This window comes from Lissotriton helveticus, chromosome 1_1 (assembly GCF_964261635.1).
Source record: "Lissotriton helveticus chromosome 1_1, aLisHel1.1, whole genome shotgun sequence".
In the NCBI taxonomy this organism is placed as follows: domain Eukaryota; kingdom Metazoa; phylum Chordata; class Amphibia; order Caudata; family Salamandridae; genus Lissotriton; species Lissotriton helveticus.
In genome coordinates this window covers 720555282-720579057 of record NC_136057.1, presented here as the reverse complement: position 1 = coordinate 720579057, position 23776 = coordinate 720555282, and the positions used below count along the sequence as shown (strand labels likewise).

General features: G+C 46.1%; 1 protein-coding gene across 2 annotated transcripts in view; it reads left to right on the top strand.

The window, feature by feature from the left end:
• Positions 1–23776, top strand: part of NAV3 (neuron navigator 3) — a 1248418-nt gene that overhangs the window by 865514 nt on the left and 359128 nt on the right. For both annotated transcript variants that reach the window (XM_078674251.1, XM_078674250.1), the window contains exon 13: positions 9065–9203. In XM_078674251.1, coding sequence (XP_078530377.1) covers positions 9065–9203 — 139 coding nt within the window. The remainder of the gene's footprint in view (positions 1–9064; positions 9204–23776) is intronic.

The window sequence follows — 23776 nt, the reverse complement described above, 5'->3', positions numbered from 1 at the left end:
TAGGACTGACTTTGTCACGATGATCTTTAATTCAAATGTCACCGTACTAGTGCATGAAAAACACTTCCATGTGGATTTCCTCAGCATCACTCTTGTATTTGCCATAATAGGAGCTGAAACCCGCTTCAATGTTAAGCCCTTTCGTTGCTAAATTAAGCATTTTCAATGAGGGAAAAAGCCAATGCCCTCATTCTCGAGGTTAGTAACTTGTTTCTAAACGCAATTTTACCTGCATTGTTCTGGATCTATGCTTTTAGAAGCCCTCTGGAGAATGTATGCGCATCACTGATGGATTCATGTGGTGCCTCACAAGCGGTATTTTAACTAACACAAACGGTATTCCTGTGCATGTAATATAATGATTGATTTCCGATAAAGCCTCTGCAATCCCTCACAGCTATTTTCCATTGGCATCTAAAGAAGAGGTCTGTGGAATCTGCAAAAGTGACTGTACTGTCCTGTCACTGGGCACTCACGCAGTCCAGCGGAAGCCATCAAAGCCTGCAATGCCTGCAAGTGTCAGACTCGACCTGCTCAGTATCTCTGTTTCTGTTCATGCTTTACAACTCAAATTCATTTGGATGATAAAAATGGTTCCGATGTTTTAATAATTGTTTCCATTTTCAAGGAAATGAAGCTATTTGTCACAGTTAATAAATGCTAATAGGCTTGAAAACATCACGGATAAGGGGATGCATGGCACATGCTTGCAGTCATAGATTAGGAGATGAATGCAGGTAATTTTGAAGTTGGATTCTTCGCATCAGTCATGCCTACCCCTGCATTGTTAAGTGATTCAACAGTCGAGCAGAATGCGTGCAGTGGAATTGCAATCAGAAGTACAAAAGCTGTTATGCTTCTCCTTTGTACGCCCAAGGTCGTTTTACTAATTGCAACTTCATATTTGTTGAATCCAGATTTCGAGCTTGTTACATAAGGGGTTGCTACGAGTTACAGGCTCCCACACTCTTACCAGGTTTGTATGGTTTGCATTGATGTAACCATTAATTGAGAAACCTTGAAACCTTTATGCATTTACCATTAAATAGCTATATTGTTAATATAAACAAAAATGTATTGTGGCCGAAGTGAGTGGATACTACTGGCTGGAGAAGAAAGGGTAGGAGAACTGCGTTGATATGAAATAGAGTACACGTGGAGTTTCACAAATAAAGTACGCCAGCAGTGAGATCCCTCTTTCCGCAATTTAATACACAGATTCGCAGAATAAAATGGTTTGTTCTTCATGACTCGCAGATCAGCCCAGCACAAAGTAAATGCATAGGTTGCAGACGTAAACAATAAGCACAAAGCGATATGAGTATTTCATCTCTTCGAACATCATCAGCAGGGCAAGGTGGGAAACCGGCCCATGGGTTGCCCATAGACCGTACTTGGCCTTGGTAATATTAACACATGCTATTTCTGAGGGCCTTCTCAATTAATTGCGGTTGTGCTATATCGAATTTCTCCCTTACTTTTTCACCTTAATAGATTTTACAATGCTGAATTTGGTGTGTCTAACTTTAGCTTAATGACTAGTTACTATCCTCAAAGTGGGTCAAAGATGCGCATCAAATGCAGACAAGTCAGATTGTTACTAAGGATGCACATTCACTCGAAGTCCCCAAATAACCATAAAATATCTACAATTAACAAGAAAATGTAAATGAAATGCATAGAGATGACAACTAAAAATTCAGAGATCACGGAAAACTCCACAAACCTATTAAAACAAAAATGAAATCCTCAAACGCAACCACAGACCAAATAAAAAAGAACCCTAATAGGCCTAATAAGGTTATTCCTGTTGTACAATGAAAACATTGCAGAGTTGACTTTATCTCTCCACCAACTGCATTATCAGTTCTTCATCAGTTTCATTATAAGATATCATAAGATTATTTGAAAATCTATCTCTGCATGGAGGAGTAATACCACCTCTCGAGGGGCTCGCGTGAGCTGCCTAACGTCAAGGAATAGACTCAAGAGCAGTCCAGGTACCTCTTAACACCACTGTCTCAGTCCTGCTCTGCTAGAGCCCCTTACCCTTGCAACCTTGGATCTGGGGAAAACCAGGGCCAAGGTGGACCAGCTTCATCCTACTCTGCCTACTGTTGAACCCTCCACTTTGACAGTTTAGGCGCTGTGGTTTCATGAAAATATTTTTGACGCACCTCTTTTCGAAACTGCTACAAATCCAAAACTCTTGAAACTATGTGTGATCTGGTATAATTTCGGATGTGCTAGCTTGGCCGCTTTGAGAACCACTAATGACATTGAACTGTTTTGAATTTTAGGAGTAATCATGTGAGTTAATAGTTCTGTAATTGGCAATTCAAAGGTGTTTAATTTGCATTTTCCAATTTGACTGTTTCCGGTTTATTGACCGAATTTGTTACTCTATCTTTTGTCTGTGGAAGTTTCATAATATTAATGTTGGCAAGATTTTAAAAATCAAAGTCCCAGTTAGGAGCTCCTTTCTGGAACCAAATGAAGCCATGTGTGTTTTTCATACTGAAATAATGACAAATATCTTGAAAAGTTGTTTGGTTTAAGATGATGACATACCCAGCCTGTCTGATAATCATCCTAGTTCTTAGGTTTTTAAAGACTTCTTTAAAACATGCAGAAGTGAGTGGTCAAGTACAGACATTACATGCAACTATTTTTGCAATAGTTCAAATATTGGCAGACTTTTTGGTGTATAGTAGGAGGAAAGATAGTTTGTGCATGTCACTTACATGATTCTCCTGTGGCTACTAAACAGAGTTGACACCTCTCCGAGACGGGGAGATGGCGGCATGGCTGGGGCACATCTTGGTATTACATTGGGCCACATTACGCTCCAGATGGCGTTCCAATAACGTTTCAACCGCTAGCACTTTCAGAGTATATAAATTGTTTCGCAGTCTGATTAGTGAAATCTCCAGCACTCTGAAGAGGTGGAGATCTTTGCTTGAGCCAACTGGTGTGGGGACCAGTGCCAACTGAGAAAGAAGTTAAAATATCCTAGTTTTAGCCTTGCTTCTTGTGGCAGGGACGGCCGCTTTGGATCACTGGAGCTATCTGAAGTGCTTCAGATAGTAAAACGTAAGGGTGGGGATATATTTTACCTCTCTTTGACATTTACAACACTCTGTAGTCAGAAGCCTTCATTGGCCTGTTCCCCCATATCTTACCGATTATGTTACTTCACAAGTCAGACCCCTTCTGACTAAGACAAAGCTGAAAATTCCCCAAAGAGAAATGTTCTTGAAATGTATTGTTATGCACTGATCAACTTTTAGTTTCATCAGAGCCCATTTTAATGATTGCTTCAATTGACTTTCTCTTGGAAGTGTATAAAACCGTTGTTCCCACTTCCTATGTATTTGTTTTATATGGCATGTTTTTGGTAATTTATTGGTATCTGTTTTCCTTTCAGAAACTTAGATCAGACATTTCATTCTTTGTTATTTTATTTTTTGTTTTAATCAATTCTACTTGCACCACATGGTATTACCCTCGTATCTCTTTAGGAGTCTCAGTTCTTCCCTTGAAAGGTTGCTTGGCACAGATGGTTTGGGTGTCCATCGATAACACAAATAAGAGCAGCAAGAGATGCCATTCCCTATTCAGTTTTTCCGGAGGTTTACCTACTGTTCCTCTTTGCTGTGCTTTCCAAAACCACTAAACGTTTACTGCTGGGGTTTTATTATTACTCATGTAAATAACAAGGAAAGGGCTTAGATACGGCCCATACACTGTGTTAAATGTAGGCTGGCTTATCATATAGAACTGATATTTTCCACTTCACTTTCTCCTCTGATGCTGTCCAAGTAGATTAGTGTTTCACATCAGACAACAAATAATTGAAAACTTTGCAGTAAAAACTTCCCAGCTCTTAAAGGTTATACATCTTGAGTTCCTCCATAGGGTCAAAGAAGATAATTCATTATACGATCAACCTCGAGCTTGTGAGCACAGTCGTTCCTGCCGAAACTTAATTTCTTATAAATAAACGTAATAATTCATTCATAAACTAAGGCTAACTCGATAAGAAGATTTCAGTTGGAAGGGGTGGGGGTTATTCTTCACGAACACCAAGCAGTGCACATTTTTTTCGTGTGCCGCAAAAGTTACTTTTTTTTTTTTTTTTTTACTTTGTAAATAGATGTATTGTGTCAAACAAAGCAAGTTCTCACGTAGGAAAACCAAACTCAAACAGTGCTTAATACATAAGTACAAACGGTACCACCAAAAACGTTAGGCCAGAAAATTATAAGACTCCCTTTCAAACTTTACAGACGTGTATTTGGGGCCCATTGGGGAAAGGGAGGGGGGGGGGAAGAAAAGCACCGACCCGAGACTCAATGTAGGTGTGACAAAGGCCGCTTTATTGGAAGCAGGTGCATCCTACACAATAACATCCTTGGCCTGCGCCGCACAATCTAAACCTCATAAATATGTAATTTCCTGACTCACCCCCACCCCCACCCCCTCCCCTAACTGATTCCCACAATCCACAAACAGTAACAATTAGTATAACGTCAATTTGCCTCTCCACCTGGCTAAATACTTTATTGTGCTTGACCTACCCCCGATAATCCAAACAGTTCTCCTACTCTTCCCCCATATATTAGGAAGAACCGCCCCTACATGCAGAATGCACCCCACACCTGCTCCAGCGACATGCGAAACCCCCCACCCAATCATAAAACCCCCTAGCACCAGCCTCCAACAAAACATCGCCCAAAATCCCCCGACACCCCAACTCCCCCGAAAAGGTTAAATACCTGCCCTTGGGCCCCCCCCCACTGTAACATGACCCAGGGAGGGAGGGAGGGGAAAAAATGTCCCTCCGCCACCCCCCGCCCGGCGGCCGAGACACCACACTTAAAATGGTGTCTCTGCCGCGTGCCCGGCCGGATACCAAAACCCAGCCCAAAAGAAGCCCAACAAAGCCCCACCCCCAGCCCAAAAGCTACCAGAAAACCCAAACCCGTCCCCGGGCGGTGCCAGCTCCACCCCCCCCCTTTCCCCGGCCCCCAAATTCCCCCGGGCGGGGCAGGCCTCCCTTTGGTCGGCCGCCCCCCCCAGGACCCCCATTGGGGCCCCTTGGGGAAAGGGAGGGGGGGAAGAAAAGCACCGACCCGAGACTCAATGTAGGTGTGACAAAGGCCGCTTTATTGGAAGCAGGTGCATCCTACACAATAACATCCTTGGCCTGCGCCGCACAATCTAAACCTCATAAATATGTAATTTCCTGACTCACCCCCACCCCCTCCCCTAACTGATTCCCACAATCCACAAACAGTAACAATTAGCATAACGTCAATTTGCCTCTCCACCTGGCTAAATACTTTATTGTGCTTGACCTACCCCCCGATAATCCAAACAGTTCTCCTACTCTTCCCCCATATATTAGGAAGAACCGCCACTCGAGGGACGTGCTAACGGTCCTCGACCCCCCTAGAACCCCCCCTCCCTTAAACCCGGGACGTGCCGCATGGCCCAGCCGGCAGGACCACACCCCTAACCATATGGCGTGCCGCGGACCCCCCTCAAACACAGTGCTGTCAGGTCAATGCCTCGTACCGTCGGCAGGTCCTCCCCCCTTACCATAGGTCCATGCCCTCCGTCCCAATGTATAGGGCCATGCCCTCCGTCACCACGTATAGGGCCCTGCCCTCCGTCACCACGTATAGGGCCACGCCCTCCGTCACCAATGTATAGGGCCATGCCCTCCGTCACCAATGTATAGGGCCATGCCCTCCGTCACCAATGTATAGGGCCATGCCCTCCGTCACCAACGTATAGGGCCATGCCCTCCGTTACCAACGTATAGGGCCATGCCCTCCGTCACCAACGTATAGGGCCATGCCCCCGTCAGCAATGCATAGGGCCATGCCCTCCATCACCAATGCATAGGGCCATGCCCTCCATCACCAATGCAAAGGGCCATGCCCTCCGTCACCAATGCAGAGGGCCATGCCCTCCGTCACCGATGCATAGGGCCATGCCCTCCGTCACCAATGCAAAGGGCCATGCCCTCGTCACCAATGCATAGGGCCATGCCCTCGTCACCAATGCATTGGGCCATGCCCTCGTCACCAATGCATAGGGCCATGCCCTCGTCACCAATGCATAGGGCCATGCCCTCCGTCACCAATGCATAGGGCCATGCTCTCCGTCACCAATGCATAGGGCCATGCCCTCCGTCACCAATGCATAGGGCCATGCCCTCTGTCACTAACTGTATAGGGCCATGCCCTCCGTCAACGTCACCCCCGGGGCGTGCTTCCAGGCCGCGGAATCGAGCTCCCTACGAAGTATGACCGCACTGAACCGGGGCCGTGCCCTCTCTCTGGCGCCCAGGGCCCCCCCCTGTCAACACAAGGCCTGGGAAGCCGCCCAGCGCCTGCAGGCAGTCCGCCGAAACCGGCCGTCCCACCAGAGAGAAGCCCTCCGGATGGTGCGTCCCACACCGGAGCCCGTCCGCCAGGAAAAAAACCCTGCCGCAGTGCCCCCAACACCCCAGTCACCTACCATACCCCGCTGCCCCCGACATGGCTGCGTCACCGTTCCGCGTCAGACCCCACCGCGCGTTGCGACCCCCCTGTCCTCCGGCGGGCGTGCTCCCTGACCATGGAGTCGAGCTCACTACGGAGAATAACCACACCGACATGGGACCGTGCGTCCTCTCTGGCGCCCAGGGAGAAGTCCTCCACACCGTGCGTCACCCCCCAGAGCCTGTCCACCAGGAAAAAGCCCCACTGCAAAGAACGTACCTCTCCCCCACGCACGACCCCCAAATGCCCTTGAAATGCCCGCGGCCTAACCAAGACGCTTTCCCTGTTCACGCCTATAACGCCCGTACTGTCCGCTCGAGCCCCCCAAACCTGCACCCAGGCCGACACCCCAAAAAGTAGTCAGCACCTAAAAACGCCCCATGTTCACCATAACGGCAAGAAAAGGATCCAGTACGCTCTGCAAAAACCCCCCGACCCTGCGAGACGGGTAGACTCCACCCCCTTCAGAACCCCAGGTTACCGACAGAGCTGCACCGGAGCCCGAATGAGGCCCGTACGACTCCCCTATCAATGCCCCCCGTGTCCCTACATACAACTCCAGCCCCCCCCCAGACCTTCACCCAGGCCGCCCCAAGCAACGTGTAGTCCTCCAAGACGCCATAGCCCTCCCAGACACTCTAGACAATCTACCCCTGCACTTGGCTCCCCCTTATAAATACCAATATGTGCTCAGCTTAACTGGTATTTTGCTGCTTCTGTGATTGCCTCCACTTATATTATACAAGTAACATTACACCTACAACCAGCCATGACTACTGGCTTTGTCAAAGGTTGCTAGTTGGATAAGATAAATATACTACATGCATACATAACACCATGGCTTCGTTGTATATACTATTGAAAATGCTGTGGTTCCTGTGCGAGTGGTTGTGGCGTAATGGCTAGAGAGCTACTAACTTTGGAGCTCAGGAAGCAGGTTTGAGTCTCAGCATCAGCTCAAGGTACAGTGTTTCTGAGCAAATCAATTAATGCCAGTGCCTACCAAAACATAAATGAATATGTCTTTGTTGATGCTCAGGGAAAGCACTTCGAGTTTTACAATATATAACTGCAAACAAATAAAATTTTCGTCAAAAACAGTGTACTGCTGCAGAGGTAAGATTTCTGTCCATGCAGAGAGCCAGGACGAAAATGTTGAGCCCGACAGGGACCCGTCTCGGTACCTGCTGTTAAGAATTGTCAGTGCTGGGCACCGGCAGGACCCGGCCCACTTAAAGCTGTGGGGGCACGTTGCCAACTGTGTGGTCTTTAGCCTGAGGCAACTATACATTTCTGCACAGGGAGCAAAGGTGGGCGCTGGGGATAAGAACTGCTTATTGCCACTGAGGCGACCTGTCGACCCCTCCAACCAAACTTCTCCTAGTACTATCGTGCCCCCGACGGAGACGAATCTAAATGGAATGGGCAGGAAGCAATACAGTATCCAGAGCAGGGGGTGCACCACAGTCTGCGATTGGAGGGGGGGGGGGGCGCATTTTGTACTAAGCCTCTGGCCTAAATATCATAAATATGCTCGTGGCGGGCACAACAACCATGCAAGGGGCTAGCGTGTGTGATTTAAATGTGCGTGACCGCGGCGAAACGCAGAACTCACAGGGACGCGGCAGAATACACAACCCGCTGTCAGGGCCTAAACACAGACAGGGTGTGGCCAGCCCGCCCTATTGACAATCCGCAGCAAGTTGTTTGTGTTTATTTATACTGCCTACACTTCGGCACACTTGTGGCCCGGCCACTTTCTTCCAAGGCGGTGTCTGTGACGCAGCCTTGGGGTAAATAAAAGGCACACCCTGAAAGCAGGTGTCTGGCAATGAGTAACTTCATTCGGGGCCCGGCGAGCAGAGCGCGGTGTCGGCTCGGGCAGCTACAAAGGGGGGATTCACAGAAACCTCGCGGTATGAAAGAAACGTCACTGTGTCCGACCAGGTGTGTTGAATGTGTAGCCGCGGTTGTGGCGGTGAGACCCGCATTCATTTTGCGTTTCCTGTCGGATAATTTGGTCTCCTAATTTTGCACAGTCATGCCCCCTAATTTCAGTGGCCATACAGCGCTAAAAACAGGAAAACAATTAGGGTGCTGTCCAGCAGATAAGCTGCAAAGAGATCAGGCTTAGCAGAAGGAGTCCTGATACAAAGATTTTCAAGAGAATTCCCCTGTACTTGGTTTTCTAGCCCAACTTGGCTTCAAATGATTAATTCTGGCCAGGCACCAAGGACAGATGCGCTCCGGTGGGTTTACCAGTGAAGTGAAACACTGGAACTCATGAAAACAAGAATATTTTAATAAATACAGATACTAAATAAACTGCTGGTGGTGAAAGACTGCCTAATAACATTAACCAATTACTAACTACACATAATTAAGGGTCACTGAAGCCTTGTGATTTGCAGTCATTGATGTAGGGATATGATACTGTAGATTCAGACTGCTCCCGTCTTGCAGGGTGTAAGCTGGGCTATCTCTAAATGTTGCCTTTTGTTTCCTTTCAGTTGGGATGACAGCAGCTCCGTCAGCAGCGGCCTCAGTGACACTCTTGACAACCTCAGCACTGACGACTTGAACACTGCTTCGTCGGTCAGCTCCTATTCCAACATTGCCTCCTCTCCAAGGAAGAGCACTCACTCACAGGTAAGAGGGGTTCAGGCATGGCTGCTGAAGCAAGCCTCTGTTTGTGGACTACACAGTTCATTTGTAATATGTGATGACGTGTCCCCTGTGGCAATTGAAACTTTTCGGCAGTAGTCAGACATAGACAGTAGTCTTTACAGAGAACATAACCATCATCCCAAAACCTAAGACTACTAAAGGAGAACCATCTATGGGCCAGAGAGTGAGAGGGAGTATGGGAGGCGAATGAGAGTTCATAATTATCTTACCCTACTTTTTCTGAAGGCAAGCAAAAAAAGTTGATTGTAGAGACCGCTTGGTAGCGAGTTCCAGATTGTATTAATTAATGTAAAAAAAAGTTTGACTTATTTTAAATTAGACGGTTCTATTTATAGCTTTCTTTTGGTTTCTTAAATTCATAGTGCGGCTAGAAGTTGCAACATTCAAACAGCTGAATGCATCAAGCGAAATACCGTTCGCAAAGGGGCAGATTCTCAGAATCTGCCCCTTTGCCACCGGTATTTTTGCATTTGGGACGCATCATCCCAAATGCAAAAACCGCAAATTAAGAAATCTCAAAATTGCGATTACTTGCATTTAAGGAATCTCAAATTGAGATTCCTTTAATGCAATGCATTAAAGTTTAAAAAATAGGGCTCGCAAATTACCATGAAGGTGAACTTCATGGTCATTTGCAATATTGCATATTAAGGAATAGAAAAATGGGTTCTTGATGCATCTGGGGCTTAGTTAGCTAAACTGACAAGCTAGTGAGTAAAACCTTTGAAGGTGAAGCAAGCTTTTTGAAATGTTATTCCAGCTTCTGTTGGAAGTCGGCGCATATATTTTAGGAGAGGGGTGTGCTGATCATAAAGATTGATCGAACTTACTGGGCTTGCAGCCTAGCGCAGCATTGTTTTGAATAGGAGGCCTTTTATAATTGTGCTCCCATTGATGTAACAAACGTGATTCTATTACAATCCTCAAACCCAAGGAAGGGAGGAGATGTTTGATTCTCAGATCATTGCATGAATCTCTGCCCAAGTTTTACTCTCTTGCTCCTTAATACTGCTGTATACCCTTTTTGAGAGTATTTTTATACGGAAGACATCATATGATGGTGCAACATAGGCTCTAGATGATAAGCTAGCATGTGCTTTTGGTCAGAATTGGAATATTCTGGTCTAGCACAGGCAGCACAGTGAAGAAAATCTCTTCATTCAGTGCTAAATTAGGACCAATGATAATTATGCTGCCTGATAAGATGTTACCAGCCCAACACATTTCACAAAAATTTGTACACATTCATTGCTAAATGTATACGTTTTTTATATCTGTCCGTGTGTGTTTGTTTGTATTTTGCGTAACCATGGCAATAAAGCAACAAAGTACTGTACAATATAAAGGGACAGATTAAAAAAACAACGGCACCAATGTCCCTCTTACACCCAATCGGTGACCTCCATTTAGAGAAGGGCCTTTGCTTCATCATTGTTTCCTTGGGAAGCATCTTGTTGTTAGAGTGCTCTTAACAGAAAACTGTAAGAATGTGGGAGTCGTTTGTTCACAATTCTTGATAGGTTTGCGTACTAACCTTCTTTTTTTCACCTGAGATACCTTTACCAAATTCTGCAATCAACAGCCTTCCCAAACATGGTGATACTATGCGTGTGGCTCATAATATTCTATTAATCTGTACATGGGCTTATTGGCCTATTTAATGATCACACAATATTGCACACAAAATACTGACGCTTCTCTGTGGTTGCAACTTAACCATTGGGACCATGTCTTCCAATGTACAATAGTTGATTGTATTCATACAGCTGGATTTCATGGCCCCTTGTATTTCCCACAATGGCTCCTAAAACGCATGGTTCCCGAACTTTGAAAGAGAATCCTTCCTCATTGCACCGTCAGTACAGCCTTGATATTGGGTGCTGCCCTTTAACCACCAACTCTAGACATTTCACTATATGACTGGGCTAATTATCCTTCTATATGCTGCCTTTACCTCTTCGGAGTGCTTTACCCCACTATACAGTCTCTCAGGCACTAACCTAAAGCCTGATTTTTCCCATATCCTTGCCAGCCCAAATACCTTGGCAACTATTTCCCAAAAGCCTTTCTAGTTGCAGCAAGAGATCACATTGTGGTGTAAATGCAGTGTAGGCAACCGTTTGTTTAACATGATGAGTGGTCTCTGGAAAAATAATTTCTCCAGTATTAGGGGTGTCTTTCATAGATTCACATGCCTGAATCATTCCCCGTCGTCGGAGTAGGAGTCCCACGGTATATAAAAAAGCAATAAAATGCCATAAAATATATAGCAAATATCAGAAATACCAAACCAGGAAGTAAGTAGCACCAGCTACAGCAGGAAAAACTTCCATACTCGTGACTATCCAAGTCCTTATGTGTTAGTCCAAACTGCAGCTAATCAGGCGACAGCACCCACCAGAATGTTCTCCCCAGAGGCTCAGGCTCTCAGATTTTCTACCGCACGTCGTGTGAAGGGAGTCTCCCTGAGCTCTGCTCAGTTTTTTCTTCTACATCACTGTTTCTTCAAGTTTTTTTTTCAAATGTCTACTTCTAAATCCCTGTTCAGGGCCTGTGACTCTTGTGGGAAGCCAAGACTTTTCAAGGAAGATCTCCACAAGAAATGTCTATATTGCCTTTATCCTGACCATAAGGTCAAGGAGTGCAAGATCTGCCGGACCTTCCCCCCTAAAACCATCAAGGATAGAGAAGGACGACTGCTATTGTGGCTCAACAGACTCAAGGACAAGGATGACCCTGTGTCTGAGGTAGGAAGCTGTGCCTCTGGCTCTTCATTTCTTTCTACTAAGAGGAAGGCAGAAACTGAAGTTTCATCTCTAAGGGCTAAGGTGGTTAAGAAGTCTAAATCCTCTCAGGATGCTCCTGGGCCTAGTACTTCGAGTACAACTCTCCCACCTACTAAAGGGGATTCAACGCCCTCAAACAAGTCTGGGACAAAATCAGTTCCGAAGAAATCTTCGAAAACAACGCCTCCTCAGGTGCCACCATTGACAATTTCAACGTCAAAAAGGGACTGTGTTTCCTCTCATGTGGCCACTTCGACTACCTGCACCATGACTTTCTCCTCGCCAAAGCCTACTCTTGTCATGTCTTCAGCTTCATCGCCTACACTGGTTCATGTCCAGATCAGGCCTATCTCGTCGTCGACAATTGTCCCGTCGACGACGGCCAAGATACCGTCGACAAGTTTCTCGTCGACGTCTATGATGTCGACGGTTGGATCCCCGTCGACGATGAAAATGGAGGGCCGTCGACGATCAAATCTCCGTCGACGGCGAAGTCCACGTCGACGAAGCCACCGTCGACGACCTCGACGACGACCCCGTCGACGATGCTACAGTCGACGACCCCGTCGACGAAGAGATCCTCGTCGACGACGAAGCCACCATCGACTAAGCTACCGTCGTCGACCCCGTCGACGACCCCGTCGACGATGATACCGTCGACGAAAAAACAGAGTCAACTGCATACAGATGTCCCGTCGACGCCGCCTCTATCAAGCTGCACCACTTTACAAGTTTGGTCAGCGCATACAGCAGGGATTACATTACCATCACCTGCAACTACGGCTACGCTCTTGAAAAAGAGAGCTACTACGGAAACTATTTCCTCAACGCTTGTGGTACCAGACAAACTCTTGGATTCCGATGAGGAAGGGTCCTATGAGGATGAGAATTTCGGGGCAGCTAGAAGTCCATCTGACCTCCGGATTAAGGTACAGGAGGATGTAGAGGAGGAGATGGAGGACACTGAGCCCACTTCACATGCTAACAGGCCTGCTCCGGATAGGCAGTTGCCTGACGATTTGTTTCGCAATCTGCAGTACATGCTCAGTGACTACTACAGACGTTTCCCGCCTTCAGAGTCTGGTGAATCTACAGTATCTACACCAAGACCTCAGACAGTGCCTCCGCTTTCTAAGCGGACGCAACCATTGACTACTGTGCCGTTGGAGGAGAGACGTCCAGCGTTACCTGCGTCGGAAGGTTCAGCTCCTCGGCCACGGGAGGAAGAGTCCTCCGAACATGAAGAAAGGGAGGAAGGAGAACTGGATATTGAGTCAGAATCGTCGGAGTATGAGGATTATAATGCAAACACGCCCTCTCCGGCAGAACCTACTACATCTGAGTCGCCACCTGTGGACATTGCCTCATTCCATAAGATCATGGATAGAGCAACGAGAAGGTTTATGAGAACCATGGAGTAAAAGCAAGAGGATTGCTTCTTGTACGATTTCAAGACTACACCACTGAAACAAAGTTGGACCATTCCAATTATAGAATTTATCTGGAAGGAAGGACTGAAGATCATGTCCAAGCCAAATTCTTTACCAGCAGTGCTCCCAAGAGTAGATAAGAAGTATAGGACGCCAAATACTTCTCCAGCATGCCTGATCGGACAAGCTAAAGCAGACTCTGTGGTAGCACAGGCAGCGCAGAAGAGATCTTCTAATCCTACGTCTCAAGTGTCTGTTCCTCCAGACAAGGATGGGAGGCGCCTTGATTCTATCGGGAAGAAAGTTTCTACTATTGCAGCTACGACCATCAGAGCCGCAAACTCCCTAGCCATTCTGGGACGATACGACAGGCAGATGTGGTCGGACATCTCGCCGTACATGGACAAGCTGCCTGAGCCTGATCGAACTGAAGCGAAGAAAATACTTCAAGAAGGAGAGTGTGTCTCCTCGGAAATGATTGACGCTGCAGTGGACGTTGCTGCCACTGGATTTCGACAGCTAGCGGGTGCAGCTGTTCTCAGGAGGCAAGGATGGCTGAAGGCAACATCCTTCCGACAGGAGGTCCAATCCAGAATTATGGACATGCCATTTGATGGAAAATTCTTATTTGGAAAGCATGTTGATGAGTCGCTGGAGGCCATCAAGAAAGACACCGAAACGGCACGTTCGCTGGGTACTCTGCAATACCGGAAGTCTTCCTTTCGTGGAGCAAAAGGAAGAGGGAATTTCTCTAATAGAGGAGGGTACAATCAACAGCGCTCCTATTCTTCCGCCCAGGGAAACCAAAGATTCCAGCCATATCGGCAGCAAACTTATGGGCAGAGAAGAGGCAATTTCTCTCAACCTCGAGGAAAATCTAACTATCGAGGGAGAGACAATAAGAAATGAGGTACGCTTCCTGCCACCACTTTTTGCCAACCCGAACCAAATTGGAGGACAAATATCCCAAAATTACTTAAATTGGTCCAAAATTACTACAGACAAATGGGTCCTGGATATAGTAGCCAGAGGTCACATTTTGGAATTTGTAAAAGCTCCCCCAAATTGCCCCCCAAAAGGACCCCCTCCAGCACACCTCAAGGAGCTATTCACCCAGATCAACACAATGATCAGGAAAGGAGCAATCGAAAGGGTACCTCCTCATCAGAAAGGAAAAGGCTTCTACTCGAGGTTTTTCCTTATTCGCAAGAAGTCGGGAGAATGGCGCCCCATCCTCGACCTGCGAGCCTTAAACAAATACCTAAAGAAACTTACATTCAGGATGCTCACACTTCAGGAAATCCTCCAATTTCTTTCGGCGGGAGAGTTTATGGCAACACTCGACCTTCAGGATGCATACTTCCACATACCGATCTTTCCACGACATCGGAAGTTTCTGAGGTTCAGAGTGGCTGGCAGGGACTTCCAGTTCAAAGTCCTTCCATTTGGACTGCGGTCAGCTCCCAGAGTGTTTACGAAGATGTTGGCTCCAGTAGCGGCCCATCTTCGGTTGCAATCGATTCAAATATATCCATACCTGGACGATTGCCTTATCAAGGCCAGTTCTTTCGGCATGGCACAAGATCACATTCAAAGAACTCTGTCGCTGATGCAGAACCTAGGTTTCTCAATAAACTTAGAAAAGTCTCACCTCACGCCAGCAACAAGAAAGAATTTCTTGGGAGCGACACTGGACACCAACCTCGCCCAAGTATTCATCTCAGGGGACAGGCAGGACAAGATCCACCGACTCGCTGCGGCACTGTTACTAAAAAAGTGCGTTTCAGTACGCATGTTCAAGTCCTTCCTCGGGATGCTTTCTTCCTGCATTCTTCTCACCCCCAACTGTCGTCTTCGGATGAGGCCCTTACAAGAAGAGCTCAGTCGCCAGTGGATCCAAATATCAGGATCCTTCGAGGATATCATTCAAATTACCCCACGAATGCGACGAGCGATACAATGGTGGACCCACCGATCCAACTTGCAAGTGGGCTGCTCCTTCCTCGCGGAAGTGCCCAGGTTCATAGTAACGACCGATGCATCAATGACAGGCTGGGGTGCACACCTCCAAGGCATGACGGTCAGCGGGAAATGGAACCAGGTCCAAATGAGATGGCACATAAACAGGCTAGAGTTACAGGCCATATTTCTAGCCCTGAAGTCCTTTCGAGCAACTCTACATGGGGCCTCAGTCTTAATACGGACAGACAACACCACCTGCATGCATTATCTGAACAAGCAGGGCGGCACAAAATCAGCCCGGTTGTCGCAACAAGCACAAGAGATATGGAGTTGGGCCCTGACTCACAATATCCATCTGTCAGCGGTCCATGTTCCGGGAATCGCCAATGTGTTGGCGGACTCTCTCAGCAGGTCCGGGGGCTGCACTCACGAATGGGAACTACATCTACCATCTCTACGTCGCATCTTTCAGAGGTGGGGGCATCCGGACTTGGACTTTTTTGCGACCTACCAGAACCGGAAATGCCCATACTTTGCAAGTTGGGTTCCCCACAGGGACTTGTGTGGGGATGCCCTTTCGCTGAATTGGAATCAAATATTCGCGTACGCCTTTCCACCGATACCTCTGATCCCGAAAGTAATCAGGAAGATGAAGAAGCAGCCATGCCGGTTGATCCTGATCGCTCCTCGATGGCCCAGGCAATACTGGTTCACCGAACTACTCCTGCTCTCGGAATGCAACCCTATCCAACTTCCACGCATTCCGAATCTTCTATCCACCCAGCAGGGCAGGGTTTACCATCCGGACCCGAACTCGCTCAAATTGTCAGCTTGGCTCCTCAGCACATGGAGTTTGCACACCTAAATATTCCACAAGATTGCCAGGAGGTGCTGGCGAAAGCCAGGGCTCCATCCACAATCAAGACTTACCAACTTAAATGGAAACGTTTCTGTACATGGTGCCAATCTAATGATCTGCATCCCATTCATGCAAAACCAGAGCAAATCCTTCCTTTCTTTCTACATCTGGCCAGATTACGTTTGGCACATTCTACGCTTAAAGTCTTCTTAGCAGCCATCTCTAGGTTTCGCCAAGATGGATCAAACTCTTTATTCTCTGTAAGGATCATACAACAATTTTTCAAGGGGTTATTTCGCATGTTTCCGCCGGTCCGGAAACCTCCTCCGGCATGGCATCTGAATATCGTACTATCTCAGCTAATGCGTCACCCTTTTGAACCAATCCATAAGGTGGACCTAAAATTTCTGACATGGAAAGTATCGTTGTTACTAGCCTTAACATCGGCTAGGAGGGTCAGCGATATTCAAGCTTTTACATCTAAAGCACCTTTCATTCAGTTCACCACGGACTCAGTGGTATTGAGAACTAATCCAACGTACATGCCTAAAGTGCCTCTGGACTTTCATCTGAATGAACCGGTTGTCCTAAAAAACATTCTTTCCAGACCCACAATCTGCGGCTGAAAGGGCGCTACATTCTTTAGACATTAGAAGATGTCTTAAATTCTATCTCTCCAGAACTTCTGCCATCCGCAAGACAGACCAACTGTTCGTGGCTTATGGGCGGCAACGCCGGGGTTGTGCAGTTTCAAAACAGACCATTGCTAGATGGGTCTCCTCTACGATTGGACTTTGTCATCAACAGGCTGGTAGACCCTTACAAGCATTGCCAAGAGCACATTCAACTAGGGCAGTTAGCTCTTCCACTGCCCTTTTTGCTGGTGTGCCACTTCGACAGATCTGCAGAGCTGCCACGTGGTCTAGCAGGCACACCTTTACTAGACACTACTGTCTAGATTCAGCAGACGATGCAGATGCTTCGGTTGGAAGAGCAGTGCTTCGCAATCTTTTCAAATAAGGTGAGCCTCTGTTTCCACCTCCTCATTTATGCTCTTTAGACGTTTGCTCAGAAATTTATGATTACTGTTATGCATGTCTACTGTATATATTTATATACATATATGATATTCTGACGTCTACGAGCGTTATGATGTGAGTACTGCTTACTATTCTGATTCAGGCATGTGAATCTATGAATGACACCCCTAATACTGGAGAAGAACAATAGTTACTTACCTGTAAACAGGTGGTTCTCCAGTATTGGTGTCTTTCATAGATTCACATGCAACCCGCCCGCCTTCCCCCAGAGACTCTCTCGGATAGCATGGGACTTCACTCCTGTGCGCGAAAATCTGAGAGCCTGAGCCTCTGGGGAGAACATTCTGGTGGGTGCTGTCGCCTGATTGGCTGCAGTTTGGACTAACACATAAGGACTTGGATAGTCACGAGTATGGAAGTTTTTCCTGCTGTAGCTGGTGCTACTTACTTCCTGGTTTGGTATTTCTGATATTTGCTATATATTTTATGGCATTTTATTGCTTTTTTATATACCGTGGGACTCCTACTCCGACGACGGGGAATGATTCAGGCATGTGAATCTATGAAAGACACCAATACTGGAGAACCACCTGTTTACAGGTAAGTAACTATTGTTCTTCTCTTTTCACACTGGTGCAGTTAGTGAGAGGCTCAGATATTGAAATAGTTCTGCCTTACTTTTTGAAACGCAGATTCTATATTTTCCTTTGCCATTGGTACATTTGTTAATCCCCATAATCCTTTCAAAGATTACAGGGCCTAAATTGCACCTACTGCGGCTTTTCTGAAGTACCACACAAATATAACACTTGTTGCATGAATGTATGTTAGATCTTGTACCCAAGACATTGCATAAGACACTTCATTCACTGTAGTGTTTGTCACATAAATGAACAGTAAATACACTTATTTGTTGGCACTTACGATTTTGACGAGTATTATAAATGAAATAGTTGAAAAACATCACTCCTTTCAAGCATCCGAAGCTGCTGGTATTTTCAAGCAATAAATGTGTCCCGGGCGTGTTGGGGCTTTCCATCTTGGAGGGAAATGTTGTTAGAGCGTCAGGGTGGAGTTACAGAGGTATTTGTAATGATGGTGAGTGCTGCAGGAACTGTGTCACTTTAACAAAAATCCATGCCCACAGCATCTTTCATATCTGTGCTTGTGGAGGTAACCAGTACATAACGGGGCGGCAGAAGAACATTTCACATTTAGTGCCTGGTCTAGAGCCGGGTGTAGGCAATGACAAATTATATACTCAGTAAACAAGATTCCTCCTGGGAGGCTGCTTGAATGCATAGACGGATATTGTAGTAGTTGTTCCCTTTTTGTGAAGCTGTGCTGGAGGGTCAGCATCTGTTCTCAGAGTTCTTAAAGCGGCAGGTTTCCTCTGCCCGTTCCTGAACATCACTCCATATGTAGACGTCTTTTCTATTGCTTTAGCTGCATGAATAACTTTCAGTCTATCATGCCTTGACGGATAATATCGATACAGTTATTTCAAAACATAGAAGATTTATTTTCTGCTCCAGGAACAGAGACACAATATACTTGTGAATTTCTATTGAGGTTTGAGGTATTTGTTGATTTTTTAACTTCTCCCAACTGTGACCAGTAGTTTATTATGCATTGTTTGGGCATTTACAGAAGTTTCTGGCTTATCATTGTCTCAAAAAGCACTGTGCAGTCCACGTTGCCTCTCTCGGTTTCCTCGCTGTTAATACTTCACTATGTAGGGACAGCTTCTCGAGTGATGGAATGTACTTGTACCAGTGAGGTGACCTTTACTACCCTGTTGTTACTGGTACCAGCTTTATTTGTGGGAAATAAGTATGATATTGTCGGCCCTGCTGAATGATATGCCGGACAGATCTTTGTCCCATGCTTTCCTGTATCACTGGTTGTTATTCTTAGTCTGGACAGCCATAGAAGCTACAATGTTAATGGATTCAATACGTCACCAAAGAGGAGCGAAGGCTGTCTCCTAGGACCAGCAAGGACTTGCTGCCTAGTAGGATGGGCACATAAATCAGTATGTCAGATGACCAAAGCTAGAACAGGCTGTTTAAAGACTCCTCTGTTAATATGCTTTGGCAGAACCACTCGGTTGCGCCCCTATACGTTTTTCATAAAAGAATTTGAAGGGTGCAGAGGAAGAAAACTGTCCCTCATACACAGCAAAGCAAAGTTTGACTTCAGCAATTAAGCATAAATGCCATTCAAACAGAACACTGTGAGACTTAAATGATCCTGAGTGTGACAAATGCAAAAATAAGAAGGTAATCCATTGAATCAGGAGCAGAGAGGTGAGCGAGACCATCCAATCGTTAGGCCTGGCCCCCACCCCTACAACCAAGGCAAACAATCTGGGAGTTTATCTGGACCACTCCTTATCTATGTAAGATCAAGTGGTAACCAATTCAGGCACCTGTTTTTATATGCTGAAGCTTCTACGGACAGTGTCCCACCTTCTCCCCTTATCAGTACGCAAGACCTTGATCCACACTCTGGTAGTCAGTCGTCTTGACTACTGTAATGCTCTTTTGGCAGCTGTAAACAACACTGTGCTAAACAGTTTGCAAGTGGCCCAGAACACAGCAGCGCGCCTGGCTCTCAATATGCCTCCTAAATCTGCATCTCTACCATTATTGAGATGCCTCCTTTGGCTCCCCATCCGTGAAAGAATCAAGTTTAAAATCTGCTGCTTGGTCCATACACCAATCAATGGTACGGGTCCCAGTTATCTGGCGGAAATACTCATCCATTACCTTCTAGGCAGATCTCTGCACTCTAGAGAGAAGACTTTGCTAGTTGTCCCTTGGTTTAACAAACTACGAGCCCGTGGCAAAACCTTTGCCTACCTTGCCCATCAATACTGGAACTCGTTATCCATCCCTTTACTCAAGTGCCTGAATTTTCTTAAGTTCAGGAAACTTCTGAAAACTGAACTTTTTAATAATTGATTGCCTGCTCCCTCCTCTGTCCCTCTGCTGTTAGCGCAGATCTACCCCTCCGGGGGTGATTCCTGCTCTCTATAAATCCTTAATTCATTCATTGATTCATCGTCATCCAATCGTAAATAGGACTGTCCAAAAGCTTGCTCTCTATACTGTGGTGGCCCCATCAGGTCTTCAGCAACCTGAAAAGGCAGGTGAAGAACTGAAATCTTCATTCTCAGGGAATACTTACTAATAAAAAGAACTTGGCACAGAAGCTGAAAATATGAAAAGACATAACATATAGATCATCCATATAGAAACGGTGGTGGCATTGCCATTATCTTTAAAAATAAACTTGGGTGCAAAATTCAGAAGTTATCCATCTCAGATTGTGAGCCAATGCTTTTTTCTATCTATTTTTCAAAGAAGTATTGTCGTGTAGTTCCTACTAACCCATAGGACCTGCACGTTTGTTGGACAACATAAACTTTGGGTGAGGTGCCTAGACTGATTCCGGCCACCCCTGCAGGATTTGTTGGCGTACAGACCAGCTAGCTCACAGTACCACCATAAGCCCACCTCTCCTTACCAGGGAGCAAATAGTTTCTGGCAACCACTGAACATGACAGCCCTGACCCCTCAGGGATCGTGGAAACAGATCAGAACTTTTCACTCAGTCACTCGTACTTACTCATGCTCACAGAAATATACAGAACACCCAATAAGAAATGTTCAATATATTTATTGAACCAACGTTATTCTTGTATATAATACATGTGCTGAGATAATCAGTAGACATAAGCAGATAAAATTGATTACGAGCAACAAGAGCATAATTAGTATATACATTTCTACCATGGTTCTTAAACAGTGTATATATGCTGGCATATAAACAAGGCAGTAATCTAACTTACTCCTACCATGCAAAACCCTTCTCTAAGTGGACCTAGAGTGTGTGTAGGTGTGAAGTCAAGAATCCCCCAAGGGATGATCCAACCCCATTACCTCGCCGGAGAGAATATAGGAGCCTGTCTGGGTAATGAACTGGACACCCCCTCACAGGGATGTCAGACTGCTGCATGGTGAAGTCTCAGCATGCAGGGACACTCTGTGTCAGCTGAAGTGCCTCCTCTGCTAATCTATCAGGATGCTCATTATTTATAATGGAAAAGCAGCCTTGCTATGTGTGTTGTAGATTAGCAATGTTATGCATATGTAGATAGCTCTGTCACCCTGTGGAGGAAGATAGAACAACATTTGTACATATTGCGTAAAGAGGCCTTGTACATGATGTTCAAGGCATGTGTAAACAAAGTAGTTTCAGAGAAATTAATCTAACATTGTCGTGCATACAAATATGTGCAAATGTTCACAGCAGAAATGCTATTATCAAAAAGAGGACAATGTAAGAAATGAGCAGCTTTGCTACATGGGCCTAACCCAGGAACATAACAGTATACCATATGTAGTGCATTAATTTACTCTCCACCAGGTACCTCTAAAAGATGGTGCGCCAGAATTATAGAATATCTTTATTCCTTAACGCTGAATTATGCTAACTTTACCATCTTGGGCGATTTTAATATCCACCTGGAGGAGAATATCTGTATTCATACTATGTACCTGATTGAGGGCCTTCAGACCTTAGATATCCAGCTGAGCTTCATTGCCTGTTAGACCTGACATCCTTGGCATGGTTTACCCTGACTTTTTGCCTCTACCACCTGTGTTTTTGATGCTATGCTGGATTTAGTTTTTGCTGGTTTAGATGCTTTGGGCACTTTGTCACTGCTGATCAGCGTCAAAGTGCAAGTGCTCCCTGTGTAAATTGTGAATATGATTTGTTCTCCCTGATTGGCATATTTGATATACTAGTAGGTCCCTAGTAAAGTGCACTAAGTGTGCCAGGGCTAGTAAATGAAATGCTCCTAGTGGGCCTGCAGCACTGATTGTGCCACCCACTTTAGTAGCCCTAAAAAGAGGTCACAGACCTGCCACCGTAGTGCCTGCGTGCAGTTTGCTAACTGCCATGTCGCCCTGACAAGTGCACCCACTTGCCAGGTCATACCCTTCCCTTTCTGTGCACATAGGACACCCCTATAGCAGGCCCAAGGTACCCTCCTGGGCAGGGTGCAGTGTATGTGAAAGGTAGGACATGTACTGATGTGTTTACCATGTCCTGATAGTGAAATACTGCCAATTTCGTTTTTCACTATAGAAAGGCTATCTTGCCCATAGGACAGAATTGGGAATGCTGTGTAACATGTTTACCTTCATATCTGGTATCCCTGAACTCAGAATTTAATAACACGTCTTTTAGTAAAGCTGGTTTTTAAATTCTGTGTTTGAAAATAGCACTTTTAGAAAGTGGATATTTTCTTGTTCAACCTTTCCATGTGCCTCTGCCTGTTTGTGGATTTACTGTCTGGCTTGAGAGTGACAGCGGCTGGGGTTGCACTAGGAGTCTGGGTGAGTCAGCACTAGGCTGAATAGACCTATCTGAATTTGGAGTGGTGGGAGGAGTAGCACCTGGGCCTGAATAGGGCTGTGCTTTCCTTCCACAATGCTGGCTCCACCTCCTGCGTTGCGTCTGAAGACCCTGGCCCACATTCACAAAGGAAGAAGTTGTGCACTGGCAGAGTGCACCCAGAACTAGTTTGGACTGGGTCCAGGACCCCCTTACACATAGAGAACAAAGACTTTTGGTGTACAAAATGTAAGAGCTGACACCCCTTTAAATCAGACTTCGTGATCAAGAGGAATCTCTGCCAAAGAAGATCGGTTGAAGAGACTGAGGAGAAATGAATGAATGTGAATGAATGAAATGAATGAATGAATGTGAATGTGAATGTGAGTTTTATAAAGCGCATTACTACCCAAAGGCCTCGTAGCGCTGTGAATGCGTATCTCTGGGAATCTACTAATTTACTTAGGGAAGAAGAGGGTTTTAAGAGTTTTGCGGAATTTCAGATGATTAGGTTCGCTGCGAAGCGTGGATGGTAAAGAGTTCCAGGTCATGGCAGCATTAAGGGAGAAGGAGCGTCCGCCCCATCTGGCCCATTTGATCTTATGTGTTGTTGCCAGAAAGGCCGTGCTGGAACGCAGTGACCTGTGAGGATGGTAGGGGGTGGCTAAGGAACAGATCATTGCTGGGGCGTTTTTCCACATGGCCTTATGCATTATGCACATAGCCTTTAATTTTACTCTGGCTTGGATGGACAGCCAGTGCAAATTCCTTAGGGCGGCAGTGCCCGAATGCCTACGGGTCAGGCCGAGTAATAGACGTGCTGCTGCGTTCTGAGTGACTTGCAGCTTTTTAAGTGTACTGGTCGGTGCACCCAGATATAAGGCATTCCCATAATCAAGACGGGACAGGATGATGGCCTGGACCATTATCCTGCGGGCCTGAAAAAAGAGGAGTGGTAAGACTTTCCGCAACATTCGCATCAGCCCAAAGCAGGTGGCGGAGAGTATTGTGGCTTGCTGGTTAAAGCTTAAGGTGTCGTCCAGCCACA